The sequence below is a fragment of the Scardinius erythrophthalmus genome (genome assembly GCF_964197995.2).
Source record: "Scardinius erythrophthalmus genome assembly, chromosome: 11".
Taxonomy (NCBI): Eukaryota; Metazoa; Chordata; class Actinopteri; order Cypriniformes; family Leuciscidae; genus Scardinius; species Scardinius erythrophthalmus.
Window position 1 is genome coordinate 31119827 of NC_138231.1, and position 20861 is coordinate 31140687.

A 20861-nucleotide genomic window follows, 5' to 3' on the forward strand; every position below is an offset into this window, starting at 1 on the left:
GACTCAATTGGATAGACCTACAACCAATCAGAGCAACGGCGTAAGTGACGTATGTTCTTCATTCATCTTTCCGATTGACAAATGCCTTGATCGTGGTTCTCTGTTCCTCTATTCAAATTAATGCGCTGTCAATATCTTCTATTCACCTTATTCCGGAAGTAGCACTGGGTGGCGCCATCCGCGTAATATCACTTCCTGGTTTAGCTACTTAGCGCTTTGTTTGCCCTGGTCCAATCTGTTATCTGTCTTGATATAAGTAGATAGACTATAATATTATAGCCAAATGCGTTGGCCTATGGTTATTAACAACTGCTGCAACGTACTAAAGTACATTTCACTTGAAGCTTTTGAAACAATGCCACAATCAAATTATTTAATAGCTGTGTCTTTCTAATAGCTATTACTTAGTTATGAAGATGTGCACAAACACTACTACATGTAAAGTTTGAAACATTATTACACCACAGTTTGTTTGCTTAATCACCAGATACATTTGCAGTGTATAGCCAACAGATGAGAAAAAAATAGCCACGAACTGGTGTAGAAAGAAAGTAGAGCCTCAACTAGATGAACAAGAGGGTAACGTTAGCTTAGCTAACTGCTAGCTGCAATTTCTTATGGTTTGATCTCTAACACAAGTAATGGCTGTAAAATAAATCCAGCGACTGAATTCTAGAGGACCATAGCTTTCAAACAAGGTATAGCATGTGTATGTGTCCTGTACACTGAAAAAAAAAACCTGTTGGATTGCAGCACGCAGTAGAGCAGTTAACTTTTTTTTTCCTTTGCGTGTTCGCAGGGGGCGGAGTTTCCAGAGAAAACATAACTAATTTCTTTCATTTAAACATGATTATTTCTAAAAGGTTGAACATCCTTCAGCATTAAATGAATGGCACAAGACTAAAATATGTTTAGATGAGAAACATAAAATAATCATGTAGGAAATACGAAATGCATTTGTGCAAATTCAACAATCTGCCCATTGCCATTTTTTCAGTGTAGTGAGACCATTACAACATTAGATTTTTGTGGCTAATGTAGGCTAAACACTACACATTGGCCGGGCTGCGATCAGACAGGCAGACGGGTCATATAAACACCTAAAAGTCGTTTAAAAATTACCCCGAGAAACAGTGCATTGCTGTGCTGTTGGTACACACGTACATAGCACATTTGGCACAAATTAGCTTATCTTATGTGACATTTTATCAGTGAGACTTCTCTGCAGTTCTCCTCGAAATTGAATGAGGGTCCGCTAAACCGGAAGTTGGTTTACAACGGAAGTACTGGACAGAAGTAAAAGTGGGCGGGGCGGAATAAGGTGAATAACAGACGCGATGGCGGAGTCTACACATGATGTTTCATAAACAAAGTTCGGGAGGAGCACGTACAAATAATCAATCCAATCAACTTGTCATCAAACAATTACCATGTCTACCCTATCAGCATGAGAGGAAGCATATATTTATTCACTCTGTCAACTCACCTAACATTCCTTGACAGTTTTCAGCATCCCTCCACTCACTCTTGGCTTGTTCTTCCACAGCCTGGAATACAGAGGGAGTACTTTGGGTTCGGGCCAAATACCGAGCCCGGAGCCCTCTCCTCGGACAGTACGCCAAATATGCATTTATTCTATCTGACTTATCTGTAAGTGTGAAATCTCAATTCTCCAGCAGCAGTCATCTTTGTTGTAAACGAATTCAACCCAAGTTGGTGACGTGGATGATTACGTTACTGTTGATCATCTGTCCATCATAAAGCCCGCCCTGACAATTTGATTGGTCAAAACAGGTTTGATTCGGACATAATAGCTCCACAACGGATCAAGTCCAGACCGAACTTCCCGACCTAAAAATGTTGTGGGCGGGGCTAAGTTCGGCTGGCATCCAGGCTAATATTCAATATATCTAGAAACATAAAAACTTCATAAAGACTGATGGATTGATACATGCTATCCTGTCAGTTTATCCAAAATTCATTAATGTGATCCCCAGATCCTCAGGGAAGAGTTGTGTAGTGTTTAGCCTACAGATCCTCAGGGAAGAGTTTTTCTAAATAAAGTATCACATCAATGACTCTGAAGCAGATATCAGCAGCTGAGGATGTTTACGAGTGGAAAATTTCCAGTAAATCTATCAAATACTCGCTCACTGCGATTTAGAAAAAGATATGAAAAAGATCAGTCCAATCACTCAACTCTTGCACACAAACACTTTTCATGCTCTCTCTCGCTCACTCACTCACAAACACAATTCCTCACTGCATCCCAGGGGAAGAACTTAGATTTATGTGTGTTTATTTACTTCAGCACAGGCAGTCTGTAGAGTTCAGCATTCCCAGAGGAAAACCAGGAATTTCTTTCACCACAAATTCAAACACCCGACCGCACAATTCCAAGGAGCTCTTTATTGCTTATTCTCGTCAAAGAAAGTCTAGGTTATATCTTGGATCTTAATTTCACTACTTTGTTAAGAGATATGTGCTCTAGTCTCAGAACTGATTTTCGAGTTTTGACTGGTTATTTTTATGTTTGCGTCCTGTTCTTAAAGGGAGAAATTGTTTAACTTTAGCATACTTTTAAAAAGAGCACTATTACTAGTATTGCCATACTACATATATATATTTCAACATAGATTACTTGGATTATTAAATTGCTTTAAACTGATTTATTTGAATCTTATATAACTTTTAAGTAAGCAATAAGGTACGAGAGGCTGTGCTGTATCATGAATAAGGAAATTTGGAAAATCCAAAAATACTCCACAACGCGAAGCAGAGTATTGAAAGTCAGAGATATGGTAAGGGCCGTGACATTTCTGAAACATGCTTGAAACTGCTTATCAACCACAGCACACTGGTCCAGCGACCAATCAGAGCACATTGAGCTTTTCAGAAGGAGGGGCTTTATAGAGACAAGAACGAAACAGAGCGTTACTGACAGACTGGGAAGAGAGGTGCTGCAACAATGTCAAATATGTGAAACATAATGTGTTTTTTGAACATTCGAGCATCATAACCAATATTTCAAACTACTCTTCAATGCAATTAAGCACTCCTTTCTCACAAAGAAGTTCAAGGCCTTGATTAAAGGACCGTCTAATGAAAGCATATTGATAGCATCACACATTTCCCAAATTAAACACAACTGTCGGATGGTGATTCATATGCCAGTACTGGGAACCACATTTGGTTCCCAGTACTGGCATATGAATCACCATCCGATAGTTGTGTCTGAAAGATGTGTGTAAGTCCACAACAACCTAAATATTTGGTGCTTGTCTCAGGTAAACTATTGAGTGGTCATGGTTTGGTTATCTTTCACATAATAAACTTCCCCATTTTCACTACTGCCATCAGTTTTTAGAAGGCAAAAGGCATTATTTTTACTTGAAGTTTATGCAAAGAAAAAGTGGTAAAATAATAAAAATGACTAATGTGAAGAATATGTTTACGCTTCATTTTTCACCACATCTTCTCCAAGTGTCCCATAAATAGGTATAATGATTCTGAATGATTCGTGAACACAGCACGACTTTACGAGCTCTGTGTTTGTTCTGAGCCCATCGGTGAAAAATCTATTGAGGTTGAAGGAGTTCGTGCATGTAACATTTGTGGTGCACTAATGTGTTTTCTGTGGCGGAATCGGGCAATCAGCCATTTACAACACAGAGATCCTCTTCTCTTAGACATATCACCCATTTCTTTCTTTGAAATACACTTTAGATAGTTTAGACATCATTTCTGTTGGCCTTGGCACAGAAGGGTCCATGTTTTGAGTGAAATAATCTGTTATGACATTGAATGTGTCTGTATTAATGTATGTTTCATTGAGAGTAGAAAGCACGTTAAGATTTGGCATTGAACTTTATTTATACAACAGTTAGTTTTGGTCCTTAATTGGCTGAATGGCGTTACAAGAGTGCTGATATAACAGTCCAAAAGCACTGTTTGTATCACTCTGCATGTCTGTGCTTGTTTCAGCCGATGTGTAATGGTGGTGGGTATTTTAAATTCAGCTTCATGAAATGAAAATCTGTTTTTCAAATGCATATTATAAATCTTACTGGAACGATTCATCCATGCATGTTTCATTTTTTAACAATATATTTGACCTCATCATCAACTCGATCTTCTACTTTGCGGAGATGCACCGCCATTGCTAATTCTGCCTTGACTTCATTTAAAACTATTTTGTTGGAGAAGCAATTGTTTCCCTAAAATGTATACTAAATATCACCTTCAGTTTATTAAACTGTTTCGTTTCAAAAGAAAGGACTGATTCTGAACTGCCTGAAACGAATTGTCATTAACTCCAGTCTTACTTCCTGCTTGAACCTACAGTTTGTAGGTTTGTAACAAATTTGCATAATGCACACTGCCCGTGAACAACATCTACCACTTAGAAACGTCCAGGGGTGCGTTTCCGGAACAACGACGTAACTCGCTGCTCAACTACCGTAGTGCAATGCATCGTTGAAGAAATCAACCAGCTAGTCATGACTGTTTCCTGAAACCGTATTGTCGCAAATGGTCGTTTAACCACGTTGGTTTATGACGTCACGCACGTGGTGGAGTTAAAACTTCTTTTAATTAAACTGTTTGAGATCGAATTAATGCTAGATGTTTTGCCATAAATTACAGACATGGCATCTAAGAACTATTTCTCATTTTTCTAAGTTATTTAGCTTTATTTCCAGATTCAATCATAGGCTCGTTCTTACGTACTAGAGCATGTACGCATATGCACACTCTTCAAAAACGGTGCTTTAAATCTCTTGATAAACTAAAAGACGTAAATGACATTTGTAGGTATTCTAAATAAAATACACAGGTTGTACTGAATGTCAGCTTGCTTATTTTGCTCAAGATAAGGATTTATTAAGTCCACATGTCATGCAAACTAGAAACTATGCTACTAACCACAGGTGGAGAGCTGTCGTTCCAACTACACAACTTTGCAATGCTGTTTGCGAATGTTCGTTAGAACAATGGTTTTCGGGAAACACGGACTCGTTGAACTATGCTGATAACGACGGAACTTGCGAACAAAGTTGGCTAACGATGCTTTTGGGAAACTTAAGTCGTGCATACAATGGTGGTTCAGGTTGATCAGATATTTCTTCCAATGTTTCATCAATGGACTCTGGCTTGAATTGATACGGTAAAACCGACGCCATTGTTACTGTTCGTATCACTGTGCATACAAGTGCTGAGGAAGCCTCCGGAGCTAAAATTCCATGTTTCCAACATGTGCTATAAGCAGTCAACCAATCACAACACACCAGGCCATCTGACCAGTCAGAGCAGAATAGGCTCTCAGAAAGAAGCCTGAAGAGACTGAAAGAAGGTTTAGAGAGACTGAATCCTTTATCGAACTGTTTCAGACACTGTGAGAAAAGAGGTGATGCTGCAATGTATAACGTGTTTTTTGATCTCGGATGCATCTAAACTTTAGGAGTCCTTTAAAACAAAATTAGAAGAGCATAATTAGAGCACTTTATTGTATAAATGTGTAATTTTTTTATGCTGCATCACTGACAGGTCCCTCCTGTCATGATATATAATGTGTTAACCCAAAACATACAGCTTTTTTAATGTATGTTAGTCAGTGTGCTGGTCCTGAATAATGCCAGAAACCCAGTATTGGCAGTAATTGAAAGCGTGTAGTAAAGTGAAGCAGGTTAGCGGACTTAAAAGCCCTGGAGGCAACTAGAACATTAGCACCACTCAACACTAATTACCCATTCGAACAGGGGCTCATAATCAGCCTTGTCAAAAAATGTGATTAAGCACCATATCCACATGCATACAAATGCATGTATCCATGACCTCTGATGCTCTGCCCGGGATTTGCCCCGCAATGTTAAAACTATTTAGTAGGGTGTAGCACCCAGTTCAGCCAGCAAACAGAAAAACTCACGATGAATTGTAATCATAGATATATGCCAGATGTTTGTGAAAAACATACTCTGTATTTGAGGCTAAGCATGATGTTTTACATAAGCACTGGAAAAAGGGACTAGGGTGGGGGAACTAACCAATGAGGATCTCTCATCACTGAAGCCCATTAACAGCATACATCCTGCTGTAGCCTACAAGTGGACTGGAGGAAGTGTTGATTAATGAGTTACTTTCTCTTTGCTTTTAAGTGCATGTTAGAAGCAGCATTCTGGGATCTAATTACTGTAAACACAACATACGCACAACAAAGCATTAGACATCTGTAAGAGTGGATTACACAGGTATTTCAACAGATCCCTCTACCACCCAGACATTTCCAGTAAATTGATTTCTGAGGACTAGATGAGTAACTTCAGACTGATGAAAAAACTTTCGACAGAGTTGAACTGAATCACAAGCTTGAACTTGAAAGCTGAAAGTTTTGTTGTCACAAAAAAACGAGAAAATTGACAATGGGTCATTCAAAATATAATTTATTTGTCATTCCGCTCTAAGATGTCCTTATCCATAGACCGGTGTCTCGAACCATATTCATCCTTGCAGAAGAGCCGAAGCACGAACAAAATAATGTTCTTCCACAAGACACATGCTGTTTTATTTTTAAAATTAAAAAAAATAAAATAAAGATATACATGTAGATAGAAGCTTTTAAAGGGCACCTATTATGCCCCTTTTTAGAAGATGTAATATTGGTCTTGGGTGTCCCCAGAATGCATTTGTGAAGTTTCAGCACAAAATACCCCACAGTTAATTTATTATAACCATTTGAAAATGTCATTTTTGGGGCCTGTTTTGAAAAGAGCTGTTTTGTGCGTACCACTTTAAATGTAAATGAGCTGCATATCCCCGCCCTGCTGCTGGACCTAGATGATGAAGAGAGAGTCTGGCACCCAATAAACACGAATGAGAATGGACTAAACGTCTCGGAATGGTTATTTGATACATTTATGTACTTACAAAGTTTTAATCGCGTCCCCTTTGCCATTATGGATGTGCAACACACACACACACACACACACACACACACACACACACACACACACACACGAACTGTGATAACGTTCGCGCAATTTTTTGAAACAACACACACACACACACACACACACACACACACACACACACTACTGTGATAACGTTTGCTATTAAGTACAAACGATTTATTTATTTATTTCTTAAGGGGCGGGAGATAGACGTTTATATCCTACTGTCTATGGAGATAGAGCAGACCTTAATTTATTTACATTTGTAAATGCTGCAAAAAAACGCCTACGTGACATAAAACTGTCTGACGTTGTTTGTTGAGACATCCTATGACGACGACAATAAATAGCTTTTGACGCATTTGTTGTTGAACTGGCTGACATCGATTGAAATGACTATTTGCTCAAAAATCATAAAATACACTTACTTTTTCTGGAGGTGACGTTGGATAATAATAATAATAATAATAATAATAATTCATAATTCATTATATTTATATAGCGCTTTTCTCGACACTCAAAGCGCTTTACATAGAAGGGGGGAATCTCCTCAACCACCACCAATGTGCAGCATCCACCTGGATGATGTGATCGCGAACTGTAGGCAACGATCCACACTTGAGGATTAACTTTGACCCTCGTTCACTATAAACAGTCAGTCAGAAAATGAATCTCCTATTTAGGAAGTTTAAGTGGTGCCTTTTCTTCATAAATAAAATCCATCCGCTGCGTTTTCAGTGGCTCTGATGTCAGTGAAGACTAGTATGTCCATTCTTACATCCCACAACAGAACACCTACACTTCTTAGGAGACATTACCGGCCATAGTTACCGGCTGTCGTTGAAACAATGGAGGATGCAGATCACCGAGGGCGGGGTCTATGCCAAAACCAGATGTCAATCAAATCACGTCGGTGGGGCTTAGCTCATTTCTACGTCACAGTGAGGGAATTCTAGAACAGGGTGTTCTGAGACAGTGCTTATGATTTATGGAGATAGTAAAAAAACTACTGGGTGGATTTTTATCATTCTAGGGTGGTTTTGCTCACACACTGCCAACACACATTTATGTTCAAACACCATGTAAAAGTGAATTTTGCATAATAGGTGCCCTTTAAGTCATAACCTTCTTTGACCAATTTAAATCAGTTTCAGAGGTTAAAATGGCAAAGCATTAGCCTACCTGTTTGTGAAGAAGAAAATACCAAGGAAGGAAACTGGCCAAGGAAACTCTTTATTTTAGCTTGATGTCGTTTTTGTTTCTGTGTCGAGTATGTTTAAGTTAAAAGAGTAAATATATCAAGGGAGTGAGAATATCTTTCTAGGTAGTGAAGATAACATCGTGACGTTATGAACAGTCGATTATGTGTACATGTGTGTGGCCAAAATCAAAGCGAGAAAGAGATAAATTTGGTTTGTCATGTTAAACCATTTCACATTGTGAAAATGTCAAACATGTCAAAGAACTGATATCGTATTTCGTAGTTAAATGCTACATATTGAATATGACACTAGTTTTCTAAGTTAGGCTATTAAATGAACGGAAATCAAGGGCTACAGTATTATGAACTGTTAAACTGTCCGTGAAGTGAATAAAATGGCTCCATACACTGATTATTTTGGTATCCTGACATAAGAGCTTGAACATGTGATATGTCGGCCACTATCTCCGTGGATGAGCACCTCACCATACATGGCCCTGAATCTATGACTGTGGTTATGCCAAATTCAGGTTAAAGGTTGAGTCAGACTATGTGTGGGCTTAGTCTGCCCTCTGGTGGATGAGTAGAAAGCGGTTTGAAATATAGCATTTCATTTATATGGGAAAAATAAACATAATATAGAAGCCCCACACATTTGCTCATTTGCATGAGCATACCACCAGTAACATCCAACAGAAGCTGCCAATTATCATGACACATGTCTCCAAACTCAGATGATAAAGAGATGAAGGGAAAGGAGGAGGGAGTTTAAGAAAAGGAGAGAAGAATGTGGAAAGGGATAAGAGATGGGTTAAGTGGAGGGCATTGGTGTAGTGGAAATAATAAGAGAATTTGTTAGAAGACTTGAACAGAAGCAGGATGGAAGAGGAGTGAAGAGACATAGAAGGTACATACTTTCAAATGAACTGGGAGTCCCCCTTATTGACCATGAAATAAGCATGTTCTTGAGAGAAGCTAGGAAACAGATTGAGTATCCACTTGAGTATTGTACTTTATGATTGCTAATAATGTAGCCTGCATTGTAGTTTTGAGACAGCCTTATAATGGCAAGTTTAGTAAATGTCCAAACATTTTCAGAATTGAAGTTCAAGAACACTGAGGTGGATGACCAAGTTTGTTTTCAATGAAATAAGAGCATGTCATTGTTAAACAATACCTCCAACCACATTGGATGAGGCTTATGGAAATGTTTAGGCAGAATAACCATGGATTCAATATTTATAAGGATCTTATTTTTCTGCTCTAAAACTGTCTGGGCATCAGAGACCATGTAGAGAACCCAAACTTGGTAGGATGGTCAGAAATCCCACCCGCCACTCAGGCGCATCGACACACATCAGTGGACAACACTAAGGTGCCTTGTAAGCGCCTCTGCGTTTTGATTAATAACACTGAAACCATAAGTGCTAGAAACAAAATTATTGTGTCCTCTGCATCCTGAAGACTATTTCATAACCATATTCCATTTTGCTACCATTTTGTACTCCTCGTAGGCCATTTGTCCGATTTGCTCAACTTGACATGCATCATCTAGACTAGACCCTTGTGGCAAAAAATTTATCCAAAGAATTGTGCTCAGTCAAACCATTTAACAGATACAAGCCAATGAAATCTGAGGGTGTGGCGGCCCATCTTCACTAATTGGCAAATACTGAACGCAAAATCCAAGCTTAAAGGAACACTCCACCATTTTTTCATATTAAACCATGTTATTCCCTTAAAGGGATAGTTCACCCAAAAATGAAAATTCTGTCAGTAATTACTCACCCTCATGTTGTTCCAACCCCATAAGACCTTCGTTCATCTTCGGAACACAAATTTTTTATTAAATCTGAGAGCTGTCTCACTCCTCCATAGACTTCTAAGGGACTGAAACTTGCTGGCCCAGAAAAGTTATTAAAGAGATTGTTAATATAGTCCAAGTGACCACAGTGGCTTAATCTTAAGTTTATCAAGCGACGAGAATACTTTTTGTGCGCTAAAAACAAACAAAAATAACGACTTTATTCCACTATTCATTTCCTTCTCTCTGGGCCTCAAGTGAGTTAACGTTTTTGCGCAGCGCATCAGTGTTGCACGTCACCACGTAGGCTCACTATTGGCCGACGCTGGTCATGTGTGTGACGCGCTGCGCAAAAACACTACGTTAACTCACTCGAGGCCCAGAGAGAAGGAAATGAATAGTGGAATAAAGTCGTTATTTTATTTTATTTTTGCGCGCAAAAAGTATTCTCGTCGCTTGATAAACTTAAGATTAAGCCACTGTAGTCACTTGGACTATATTAACGATCTCTTTAATAACTTTTCTGGGCCAGCAAGTTTCAGTCCCTTAGAAGTCTATGGAGGAGTGAGACAGCGCTCAGATTTAATCAAAAATATCTTAATTTGTGTTCCGAAGATGAACGAAGGTCTTACGGGGTTGGAACAACATGAGGGTGAGTAATTACTGACAGAATTTTCATTTTTGGGTGAACTATCCCTTTAACTAAGATGAGTTGATACATACCTCTCTCGTCTCAGTGTGTGCACTCAAACGCTCTGGCGCAGCGACACTTTGATAGCACTTAGCTTAGCCTAGTTCATTCATTAGGAACCGAACAGAGATGATTTTAGAAGCGACCAAACACCTCCACGTTTTCCCTATTTAAATACAGTTACACGAGTAGTTACACGACCAAGTATGGTGACACAAAATAAAACGTGGCACTTTTCTAAGCGGGTAAAAAGTATAACTATAATGTTTGGCGGAATAGCACTTGGGACTCGGGAGCACTTCGACTCGGCGCAGTAAAAAGTCACGCCTGAAAAATCCTCTCCCTCTCACTTCTGAATTTACCATTGGGGGCGCTAGAAATGAAAATCCGATAATTGCCGATAAATCCGATAATGCGATAATTGCATGGTTGATGAAGTTGAAAATTGGCAGAACAATACACATCATCTTTGGTGGAAAAATTCAAATTGACATATTCAAGTGTTCCAAATTTTTTACAAATTGGCCATACAATAGCACTATAACAAGCAAATTTACATTTTTGCTAATTTGTCAAGTTACCAGATATGATTAATTAAATGGCTGTCCATTTAAAATTAAGATTTATTTCTTTTTAGATAATTTATATTATAACATTTCTAAATGATTTATGTACTTTTTCTAACATGATGTAGTTGGCTATGTTAATTGTTTTGAGAAAAAAACTTTTTTTTATTGCAAAAAGTTGACAAATCGACATTTTGGTTAAGATTCTGAAAATAATTAGACAGTAATACAAATGTTTAGCAAAACATTTGCATATCTAACTGCAAACATACAAAAAAAAAGTCATTAAAACACTCTTTAACAGAAATAATGGTTCAATTGTTAACAACATATAACAAGCAATATTAAATACACTGTACATGTTTATCTGCATTCATGCCTTTTGAAATCTTAAATATGTATTTTGAGATCCAGAGTCAGTATGAACGCATTTCAAACTTTATACTCCTGCCCTTCGCAGTCTTGCCTGGATTTTCCAAAAGCAAAGCATAGCTTTTGATCAATAAATGAGCGTTCAATATGGTAATTAATGTTATTTGCTGCACAGTCCATAACCTAGAGACTACACCATAGTGTGTATCATACATTTGGGTGGGGGTGTGTCTGTGTGATATCGTTCTGAAGATGGTTTAGTGCATAAAACAATCTCTGAGAAACTACACTGAAGGAGAGTCTGGCCATTTTCACCGCTTCTCCAGTTTCTTAAACTTGGCCTCTGTGAATAAACACAAACAGAAGTTATTACACAAGTGAAATACAAAATACTGAAAGCTGCACATCTGAGTGTTATATTCATCTCACACAATGCACTTGCTACTATAAAATAAGGGGAGCCTGAACATCTAGCTTGGTCTAATAGCGCCATCTAATGTCAATTATATCAGTTAACCATCAAAGTTCAGCAATTAATTAAGTGGTATTTCATTTAAAGGGATATTTCACCACTGGAAAGACAAATGTGTATTTAAATTGGGTCATTTATGTAGTAGAAATGTGAAATTATTTTAGAAGTGGGTGCCTTTTAGACTGAGAAAATGTGGATGAAAGACAACAACTCCCTGAATGCACTTGCTTCGCTGCCCTACGAGGTCTTTTTTTCCAGACACACAATACAGAAATCTCTCGTCTCAGGGGGACATGAGGGAGGGAAGCACGGTCACTCGAAAATACTACCGGGTTTCTACTCATACAAAGCTTAATGCTAATTGGTGAAGTATCCCTTTAATAAGTCTAATTTCTACATCTTACACATAATGAGTATTGCTTTAACGGTCTATAGATCGACATATAGAAAGAAACTAATTATTTCATAAAATTAGCAGACTAAAACCTATGAACATCATAAGCGGCTGTTGTAGTTGTTGAATAAAGTATCATAAATTACTGTCGTGCCAACTGAAACAAAGGGTCTCCATGTAAACATAGCCATCTACTCACTAGTCTGCATTCACAGGCTCATTGTGTTTATAATTTCACTCTTCTAACTCAATCCTTCAGGGAAAATGTTTTTAAACAGAACCTGAAAGAGTTGATGCCTAGTGATGGTTACATTTTCATTCGTTTATAGCCTACATTTAGCTTTTTATTTCTGCTGGTTGTATTTAAGCTTCCAAATTCATAAAGGTTGTGTTCATTTGTGAATATTATCGTGATAAACAAAATGTTTAAGAATCATAAACTTTTGTTGGCCACAGAGCTTATTTTCTGCAAAAAGCCAATGGGATAACTTATTGGGTTTTTATCAGGGGAACCTAAAAATATGCTAAAAATAAAGGGGTTAAGGTTAATCATTTATACGTCGGGTTAAGGTTAATCATTTATACTAAATAAGTCACAGTCCAGACGAGACTTCTAGTGTCCTTCATAATTTTTAATACAATTAAACACATCTATATAAAATCATATAATAAAACATATCGCAGGGTTTTCCCACAGAGTTCTTGATGTTTGTACTCACCCAGTTTCTTTGAATATGTGTCTAGTTTATATGCAGCCTGCTCCAGAGCCGTAACCTGCTCCTCGATCTGGTTAATCTGATCCAGATAAGACTGCAAACCGCCATCTAAAGCCAAAAATGACAACATACTTTAAGATGATTCATAGATGGCTTGCATATTCTCTGTCAGCAAATCACAAAATAAACACTTGCATTGTAACAACACTCTGTGTACTTTACCTCTAAAGAACATTGTGATGGGACAATGTGGTTGCAAAATACATTAACATGAATAAACACATATGTTGGTTGATTTTATATATCGGAGCCACATTTCTTACACTTCTGATTGAGATCTTGCAGATTGCGGCTAATGTTGATGGATATGTCCTTCATCTCCATGTACTTCAGACTGGTGAGTTTGTTCATGTTCTCAAGAAGTTTGTAGTCCTCACAGGTGGCTGAGTAAACAGGACGAAACAATTTACACACACAGATCTAGAAGTCTAACAGATTCATCATCATCGTTATTATTATATTTCCATTACCAGTGAGCTCTCCTTGTAGGAAAACTGCCATTTTATCAAACATGTCTCTGCAGAGCTCATTGATATCCGGCTCGGCGGGTTCAGTGGCCTCCTCTGCAGTCTCCACACCTCCCTCATCTGTGACAGAAAGCCAACTCTTTCAGTGTCCCAAAACATAGAGAGCTGCCTATACCCGGGCACAACTTCTGGGCATTAAATGCAGATTCTAAATGCCTATGATGGCTCAAATTGCAGTCTGGGTAGGCAACTTATTAGATTTAGAGACATGGATACAGTCTAGTTAGTTACTGTATACAAACCAAATTCTTTTCAATAGGAAGAGAAGTGGTCAAATATCCAAAAACAGGAAGAGAAACAGGTTGCATTAGCTTAAAAATAAGTGTCACGAACACAACATGATCAATAGCAGCATTGGAAAGTTAAGAATCACTACATGTAAGCTTGCAGTATACAGTGACTTGCATAAAGCTTGATTTATTTACAAAAGCAGCTCACTGTTATTACTCGGTCTTTTTGCTTTTTGGGTCTCTGTCGCATCGCTTGTGGTCGCATCTCTCCTGGGCTCGGACTCAGGTTCAGGTTGGGGTTGGGGTTCGGGTTCGGCTGAGAGGTTGAGGTCGGTCGGGGGAGCGGGTGCTTTACAGATGCTGTCCATCGCTGCGGCCTCCTCCCCCGTAGCTGCCATTTTCACATTATCACATGACAAGAATCAGTTTCACGTGACTTCTCGTTTCCGTCTTTTTTTTTTTTTTTCTTATGCAGTGAAATTAAACCAATACTTAATAATAATAATAATAATAATAATAATAATAATCGGGCAAAACGAAACGGACAGAAGCCGATGTATGTATGAAGTGTGATGAGGATTTTTTTTTTTAAGTGCTCAGAACGTTGCTCATATTTCTCTTGTATTTAATATTCTTTTTGGCGTGCATGTCAGGTACAATTTCTAAATTCGAATGTGAAATCTAAATGTGGGTGACTGAAGGTTATAATTAATAAAGAATAGGCCAGAAAGCACATGTTTTATATACAGATATGGGTGGGGCTGCTTGACAACGCTGCCAATTTAAAAAGAGTGAAGCAAAGAACAATGAGCTGCTATAAGATGTATTTCCGGTTGTATGCATTTCAAAATAATGATTAATTCAATATTTGAACTCGGAATTCACGCCCTCATGTCTCATATATTCGAGATATTATATATCCACATTGTACTCGTTTTTACACACGTATTAGGATCAGGGATATATTTTCATTCACACTTTGTGATGTTGAAAGAACGTTTTCATTTATTTGTATTTATATTATTCAGTGTTACTTGCTTATCTACTTGTTTCTTATATAGCATTACATTTATGGGCCAATGACATTATTTAAAATAATTTGATAAATTCAAGACATATCACTTTATTCTATAAAACCTTTTAGTTTGAATTCATTTTTTAGTACATTTAAATAATACATATTATTTTATTGTTTTGTTATCTTAAACCCCCAAAAATGTCAAGTGATGCAATTGTCCAGACAAATAAACAGACTAAGAAAACTATTTAAAATGGCATTTTAATAATAATAATAATAATAATAAAAAATATAAATATAATAAAAAAACGAAATACTATGGAATACTTTTAGGTTTGAAACCTTTCAAACATTTTTTTTTTTAAATATCAGTAGTTTTAAAGCTGTTGAGATAATTGAAAAACTTTTGTCCAGCAATTTGTAGCTATATTCTCAAATGTCAAGGTGGCATAACTGCAAACATGGCTCTTTTATTATGAACTGATAACTAAGGTAATAACAGTAAACATGATAATGCATCTAGAGACTCATCTTTGTGGCAGAGTGAATACAGGTAAAACTACTATTTTAAGTATTGAAATGTTTGGTACACTTTCCATGTCGGGTGGTACGACTACAGTATACATACAATTTGGTTGTACTGCCTGATATAAAAAACAAACAAACATAAAAACCAGTAAAAAAAAAAAAAGAATTCAACAACCTCTTTAAACACATTGTCCATGATGACTAAAAAAATGTACATCAGTTTTGAAAGGTTTTTTTTTTTTTTTTTTTTGATGCAATTTTCTTATTCGGTATTATTTATAAGCACGTATTATATATTTTTTTATTATTATGAATTCGTGTTTCTATAAGACCTTTATTTTGAAAAGTGTCCCAGCTTACACCCACCCAGCTAGTCACTGGAGTCTCCAGCTTCACAGGCCTGGCTCCGGCCCGCTCTCAGCCCCGCTGCCCTCTGCCTGTGACGGGAATCCATCGTGACAGGATACCAGCAGCACCAGCGACTGTAAACATGGCGGCGTGCACAGCCGGATGCCTGTGCTATGCGAAGCCCCCTTATTGAAGCCCCGATCATCGACACACTTCCATGATGGAGACAGAGGAGGAGCAGCATATGACCACGCTGTTATGCATGGGTTTCCCAGACCCGGTAGCCATCCGGAAAGCCCTGCGCCTGGCCAAAAACGACATCAACGAGGCTGTCGCGCTGCTCACCAACGAAAGCCCGGGACTCGGATACGGCTACGAGCCGATGGAGAGCGGCACTTCCCCGGGCTCCGGTCTCAGCGGAGACGGCGAGAACAGCGGGCGCACGGGCACCGGAGGGTTTGATCCTCCGCCGGCGTATCACGATGTAGTGGAAAGTGAGGTATGATTATGAAACGCATGCATATGTGATAATTTGCACGGCTGCTTGAGGCGGAACCACCGGGGCTGTCAAAAACCGGAGGGAAAGGCGCACGCACGCCTTTAACGCCCCTGTGTATGCATTACCTGTTGTGCTTATGCATGCAACACCTGACGAGGATGTCGAGATATTGTCTCTTAACCTTAGGATCCTTGTGCATGCCATGCAGTAGCAGATTACGAATGAAGTGTGCTGTGCTGCCATGTGAATGAAGTTGTAGGATCTTGGGGGATGGGTGTCATAGATTGCCTTTAAATGCGCGACCTGTTAGAGTGTTTCTTTTTGTGTTGAACGTAAAATATTAGGCCAGTGGAGTATTTTCCCCTCCTGATTAATAATTAAACTAGTGTCATGCTTTACTAACAGTTGAGCAATAACAGGAAATGTGTGGCTGATGATTTACACGTCAGATCGTTGAACCATCAAATGTCATTAGACTCCAGCTTGTCATCTGTTATATTAACAGATGCGGGCGATATTGACCAGTGTTACTGGGTTCAATTTAAGAGGCTAATAAGAAGCTGCTGTGTATTAGCATGTGAATATGAAGTATTTTTCATAGTTTTGTGTAATTCTGTGATAAAGCACGACGGATTTTTGAGTCTGACATGTAGCCGTCAGGCTTTGTTTATTGCCCAACTGTTGCAGTATTTCTTTCGCTATTTACTTCATGGCTTCTTTGACCTGTTGGTCAACCGCAGTCAGAGCCGAACACTGAAGTGCAATGATTTAAAATGTCAGGCCTGACTTGTGTGCACAAACATTACTTCAACTATTGTTTTTATTAGTGTCAAGAAAGCTTGTAATATTGTAACTTGTAAAGTAGCAACTACAGTGAAATAGGTAAATAGTAGTTAAGCTAGCTACACGCTAGCTACTAATAAAAAGTAAAAGGGATAGTTCTCCCAACAATGAAAATTCTGTCATCACTTACTTGCCTTGTAATTCCAAACCCGTAAGACTCATTCATCTTTGGTTACAAATGAAGATATTTTAATGAAATCTGAGAGATTTCTGTCCCTCCATGGAGGGAAAGATGGCAGGCCTAGAAAGGTAGTAAAAACATCATAAAAGTAAACCATGTGACTCAGTGGTTTAACCTCGATTTTATGAAGCAACGCAAGTGCTTTGTTTCTGCAAAAAATGTATAATTTATCCCTTTATTTATAAAATATTTACCTGCAATCCGTGTTCATGAGAGCACCACAACACATTGACATTGTTGTGTCGATATGCGTTGGAGATTAATATTTTGTAAATGATGTTTTTTTTTTTTGCACAAACAAAGCACTCACGTTGCTTCATTATAATTGAGGTTAAACCTCTGGAGTCACTCGAGATTACTTTAATGTCTTTAAAACCTTTCTGGGGCTTGAAAGTGGTAGTTGCGTAGGCTGTCAATGGAGGAACAGAAAGCTCTCAAATTTCAATAAAAAGATCTTCATTTGTGTTCCGAATATGAATGGATCACTTCCGGTTTTGGAACGACATGAGGGTGAGTAATTAATGACATTTTATTTTTTTGGGTGAACTAACCTTCATTGCAGCTATTTAGGGTGGGGGAGTATATGAAGAGTTCAGATGCAAAAGCCTCTAAATGCCATCTGCTCGTATGTTTAAGTTCAGTAATTTCACTTAAATGACAATGAACATTATCTATTAATTGTCATTTAAGTGAAATTACTGAACATAAATATACGAGCTTGATAAAAATGATCATTCTAGAAGAAAATTTCAGATGGCACTTAGAGGCTTTTGCATCTGAACTCTTCATATATAGATCTATACATAAATAGATTCCTTTTCGAATTATGTATAGAAAATCGAAAATTAATGTGACTCAGCTGAATTAAGCTTTAACACTCTTTGTGATGCTGTTGCAAATTATGGAGGATATCTGAAGTGCTTCCACTTTCAGATGCGGCCTGTTTATGGCATAATATGGTTATTATTTCTTCAATTAATCAAAGAAGTTACAATTTGTTTTCTTTTATTTAAAAAAAAAATACCATCCCAAATCCTGGCCAATGTTATCATCCAAACAGTGTGCCAAATTGAAGGCTATGAAAACACATATAGCGAATGTATCTATCTAGGTTATGGTATACATTATGTGAAAAAATTTGTAAAACAAACATTACATTCTAAAAAAAAAAAAAAAAAAAATATTGCTTTTTAAATAAGTTAAAATCATTAAATTGAAGTTAAATCACTAGGACATTTTCTTAAAAAAAAAAAGCGCAGACTACATAGTAATAATATTTATACATTTATAGCCCATTGCAATAGTCCCTTTACAGACACTGCTCTCATAAAAAATACAATTTCTTACATCATGTAGATCTTTAAACCCACTAAGGTCCAACAACAGATATTTTAGAGAAATGTATATTTTAGTCAAGATTTCAAGCTAAATAGAATAGCTTCAGAATTGTTAGTCAATATGAAATGGAAATCGCATTGGTCTTTTCATCCCAATTGTGACATGTATCTGAGTGAAATGGCTTCTTAAATGAGGGAAAAAAATAGGACAGGACTTAATTTCGTCCATTGAGAATTGATTAGATTGTTGTCGTTTGCTAATTGCTGAAATCTCATGTGAGTGACGTATTGCTGGAGGGAGAGGTTGGATGTGTAAATCATTTATAATAAACAAACACTGTATTTCAAAAAACAGTAATAATTGTAAAATTTGTTTTCATTGTGATTTTAAAATATCAATTTGTTCAAAATGATCTGCAACAGCATGGGAAGCAAAAAATATTTTTTTTCCTTATCATACAAAATCAATATTTATCACAATATTCATTTACCTACCATCAATGGGGAAGGAAATGCTTTCCACATATTTGTTAGACTTTGAGAATTAATATAAATATGTACTCTTGTTTGTTCAAAATAAAACTCCACAGAGTAGCTACCTTTTACATTAAATCCATTGTATTTACCCCCCTAAATTCAGTTTTTTCCTTTTTTTTGGGGGGGATTCTGTGTTTTATGATTTAATACAAATTTATATAATGTAATCAAGCATTTAAAATGTAATCAAATGAAAATATAACAATTCATTTACAACAAAACATTGCATTTTTATTTTTGTTCAAATAAGATGCTGCACAACAGACATGTACAAATTTAAAACATGGATGAAAAAAATATCTTGGTTGTATGATATTCCTTAGAAATAATAATACTATTAGTGGTATATTTCTGTCATAATTTCTAGTTTTTCCCAAATAAAACGGTTTAAAGCTTGTGAAGTGATTCGCAGAACAGCTCTTGAGATGAATTTCACGTGTTCATGTCCTCATATATTGAGACGGCAGATGCTGAAAACACAGCGTCAACTACTATGGTTTGTCTTTGACTCTGAATAAACCGAAGCATAACCTGTAGTCGTCTTTCAGACATGATAGGCGGATATATGGCCATGATGATTGAACGGAAATGTTATGTAGGTCTAGCCGTTCTGTTCCAGCCCTGTTTGTAATTGTTTCATGTAGAAATGCCACTGTAACAAAAGAAATTCAGATGACATTTAAACTTGGTCCTCTCCTGTCATATTCCCTCTATGTCTTAAGTTTGCCTCTTCTGCCTGAAAAGTGTTGTTGGATGACTGGTAGGTTTGACAAAGTTGAATGGTAGTTGTGTAATGCTTTTGGCATTTGGGAAGGGTAGTGGAGTTAGGGTAGGGAATTAGGAAACTATATACTGATCAGTGTTTCCCACAGGATTTTGTAAGACTGTGGGGTGAACCTCAGTTCCCTTGGTCCCCTGGGGGTCAGGTGGCAAGAACATTATGTACATTTTAAAGGTACAGTAAGCGATTTCTGAGAAACGCTATTGCAAGTGGATCAAACCGAGCAGCATAACACACTTGTAGCCAATCAGCAGTAGGGGGCGTGTCCACTCATGATGGGGGGAGAGAGAGAGAGAGAGCAAGAGGGAGATTTGAAAAAAGACAGTAGAAAAAGAGATGGCTGAGAGTAGGGCTGGGCGATAATGATAATTATCGCAATGTAATCATGTTCCTCGATAAAATAACAAGAGTTTGCTAAATGTTCGATTCGGTCGAGAAAGACGCGTATCAGATCAGTATTTTGGATCTGTGCATTATGTCTTAAAGTGACAGCAGCCTAATATTCCTGCAGCATAATATAATCAAAACAACAAAAGACAAGGAAATCATTTACTGCTCTTAACTGAATAGCTTTTGTAACTTTAATAATGATTAGCCTAATCTTTATTATACAGTGAAGAATATATGAAATGTTTTACATTTCAATTTCTCTACCAGAAAACTACTGCTAAAACTACTGGAAAAACCTGAAAAGGTTTATTTAAGTGTATTGTATTTGTATCTTTGCTAATATTGTAATTACTTGTGGTGTTGCTTGTAGATAGATTATTTGTTCTTATTTTCTTTATTTTTATTTGACAGTAGCCATTTTC

General features: G+C 37.4%; 2 protein-coding genes across 7 annotated transcripts in view; one reads left to right on the forward strand and one right to left on the reverse strand.

Annotated features, from left to right (window-relative positions):
- Positions 1–11040: 11040 nt before the first annotated feature.
- bloc1s2 (biogenesis of lysosomal organelles complex-1, subunit 2) lies at positions 11041–16506 on the reverse strand. Of its 3 annotated transcripts, XM_081379410.1 has the most exons (6): positions 15890–16506; positions 14186–14368; positions 13691–13807; positions 13484–13603; positions 13164–13268; positions 11041–11921 (listed from the first exon to the last, which is right to left on the reverse strand). In XM_081379410.1, exons 2-6 carry the CDS (start codon positions 14343–14345, stop codon positions 11890–11892), a joined length of 534 nt encoding a protein of 177 aa, XP_081235536.1. In that variant the 5' UTR covers positions 14346–14368; positions 15890–16506; the 3' UTR covers positions 11041–11889. The 3 variants fall into 3 exon arrangements, with proteins under 3 accessions (XP_081235536.1, XP_081235534.1, XP_081235535.1); XM_081379408.1 differs by lacking the exon at positions 15890–16506 and having other exon boundaries at positions 14186–14770; XM_081379409.1 differs by lacking the exon at positions 15890–16506 and having other exon boundaries at positions 11139–11921; positions 14195–14395.
- The window catches only part of usp24 (ubiquitin specific peptidase 24), a gene marked incomplete at its 5' end in the record, with an annotated part of 73504 nt that continues 68731 nt past the window's right edge, over positions 16089–20861 (forward strand). For all 4 annotated transcript variants that reach the window (XM_081379403.1, XM_081379404.1, XM_081379405.1 and 1 more), the window contains one exon: positions 16089–16370. In XM_081379403.1, the coding sequence (XP_081235529.1) occupies positions 16089–16370 (282 nt within the window). The remainder of the gene's footprint in view (positions 16371–20861) is intronic.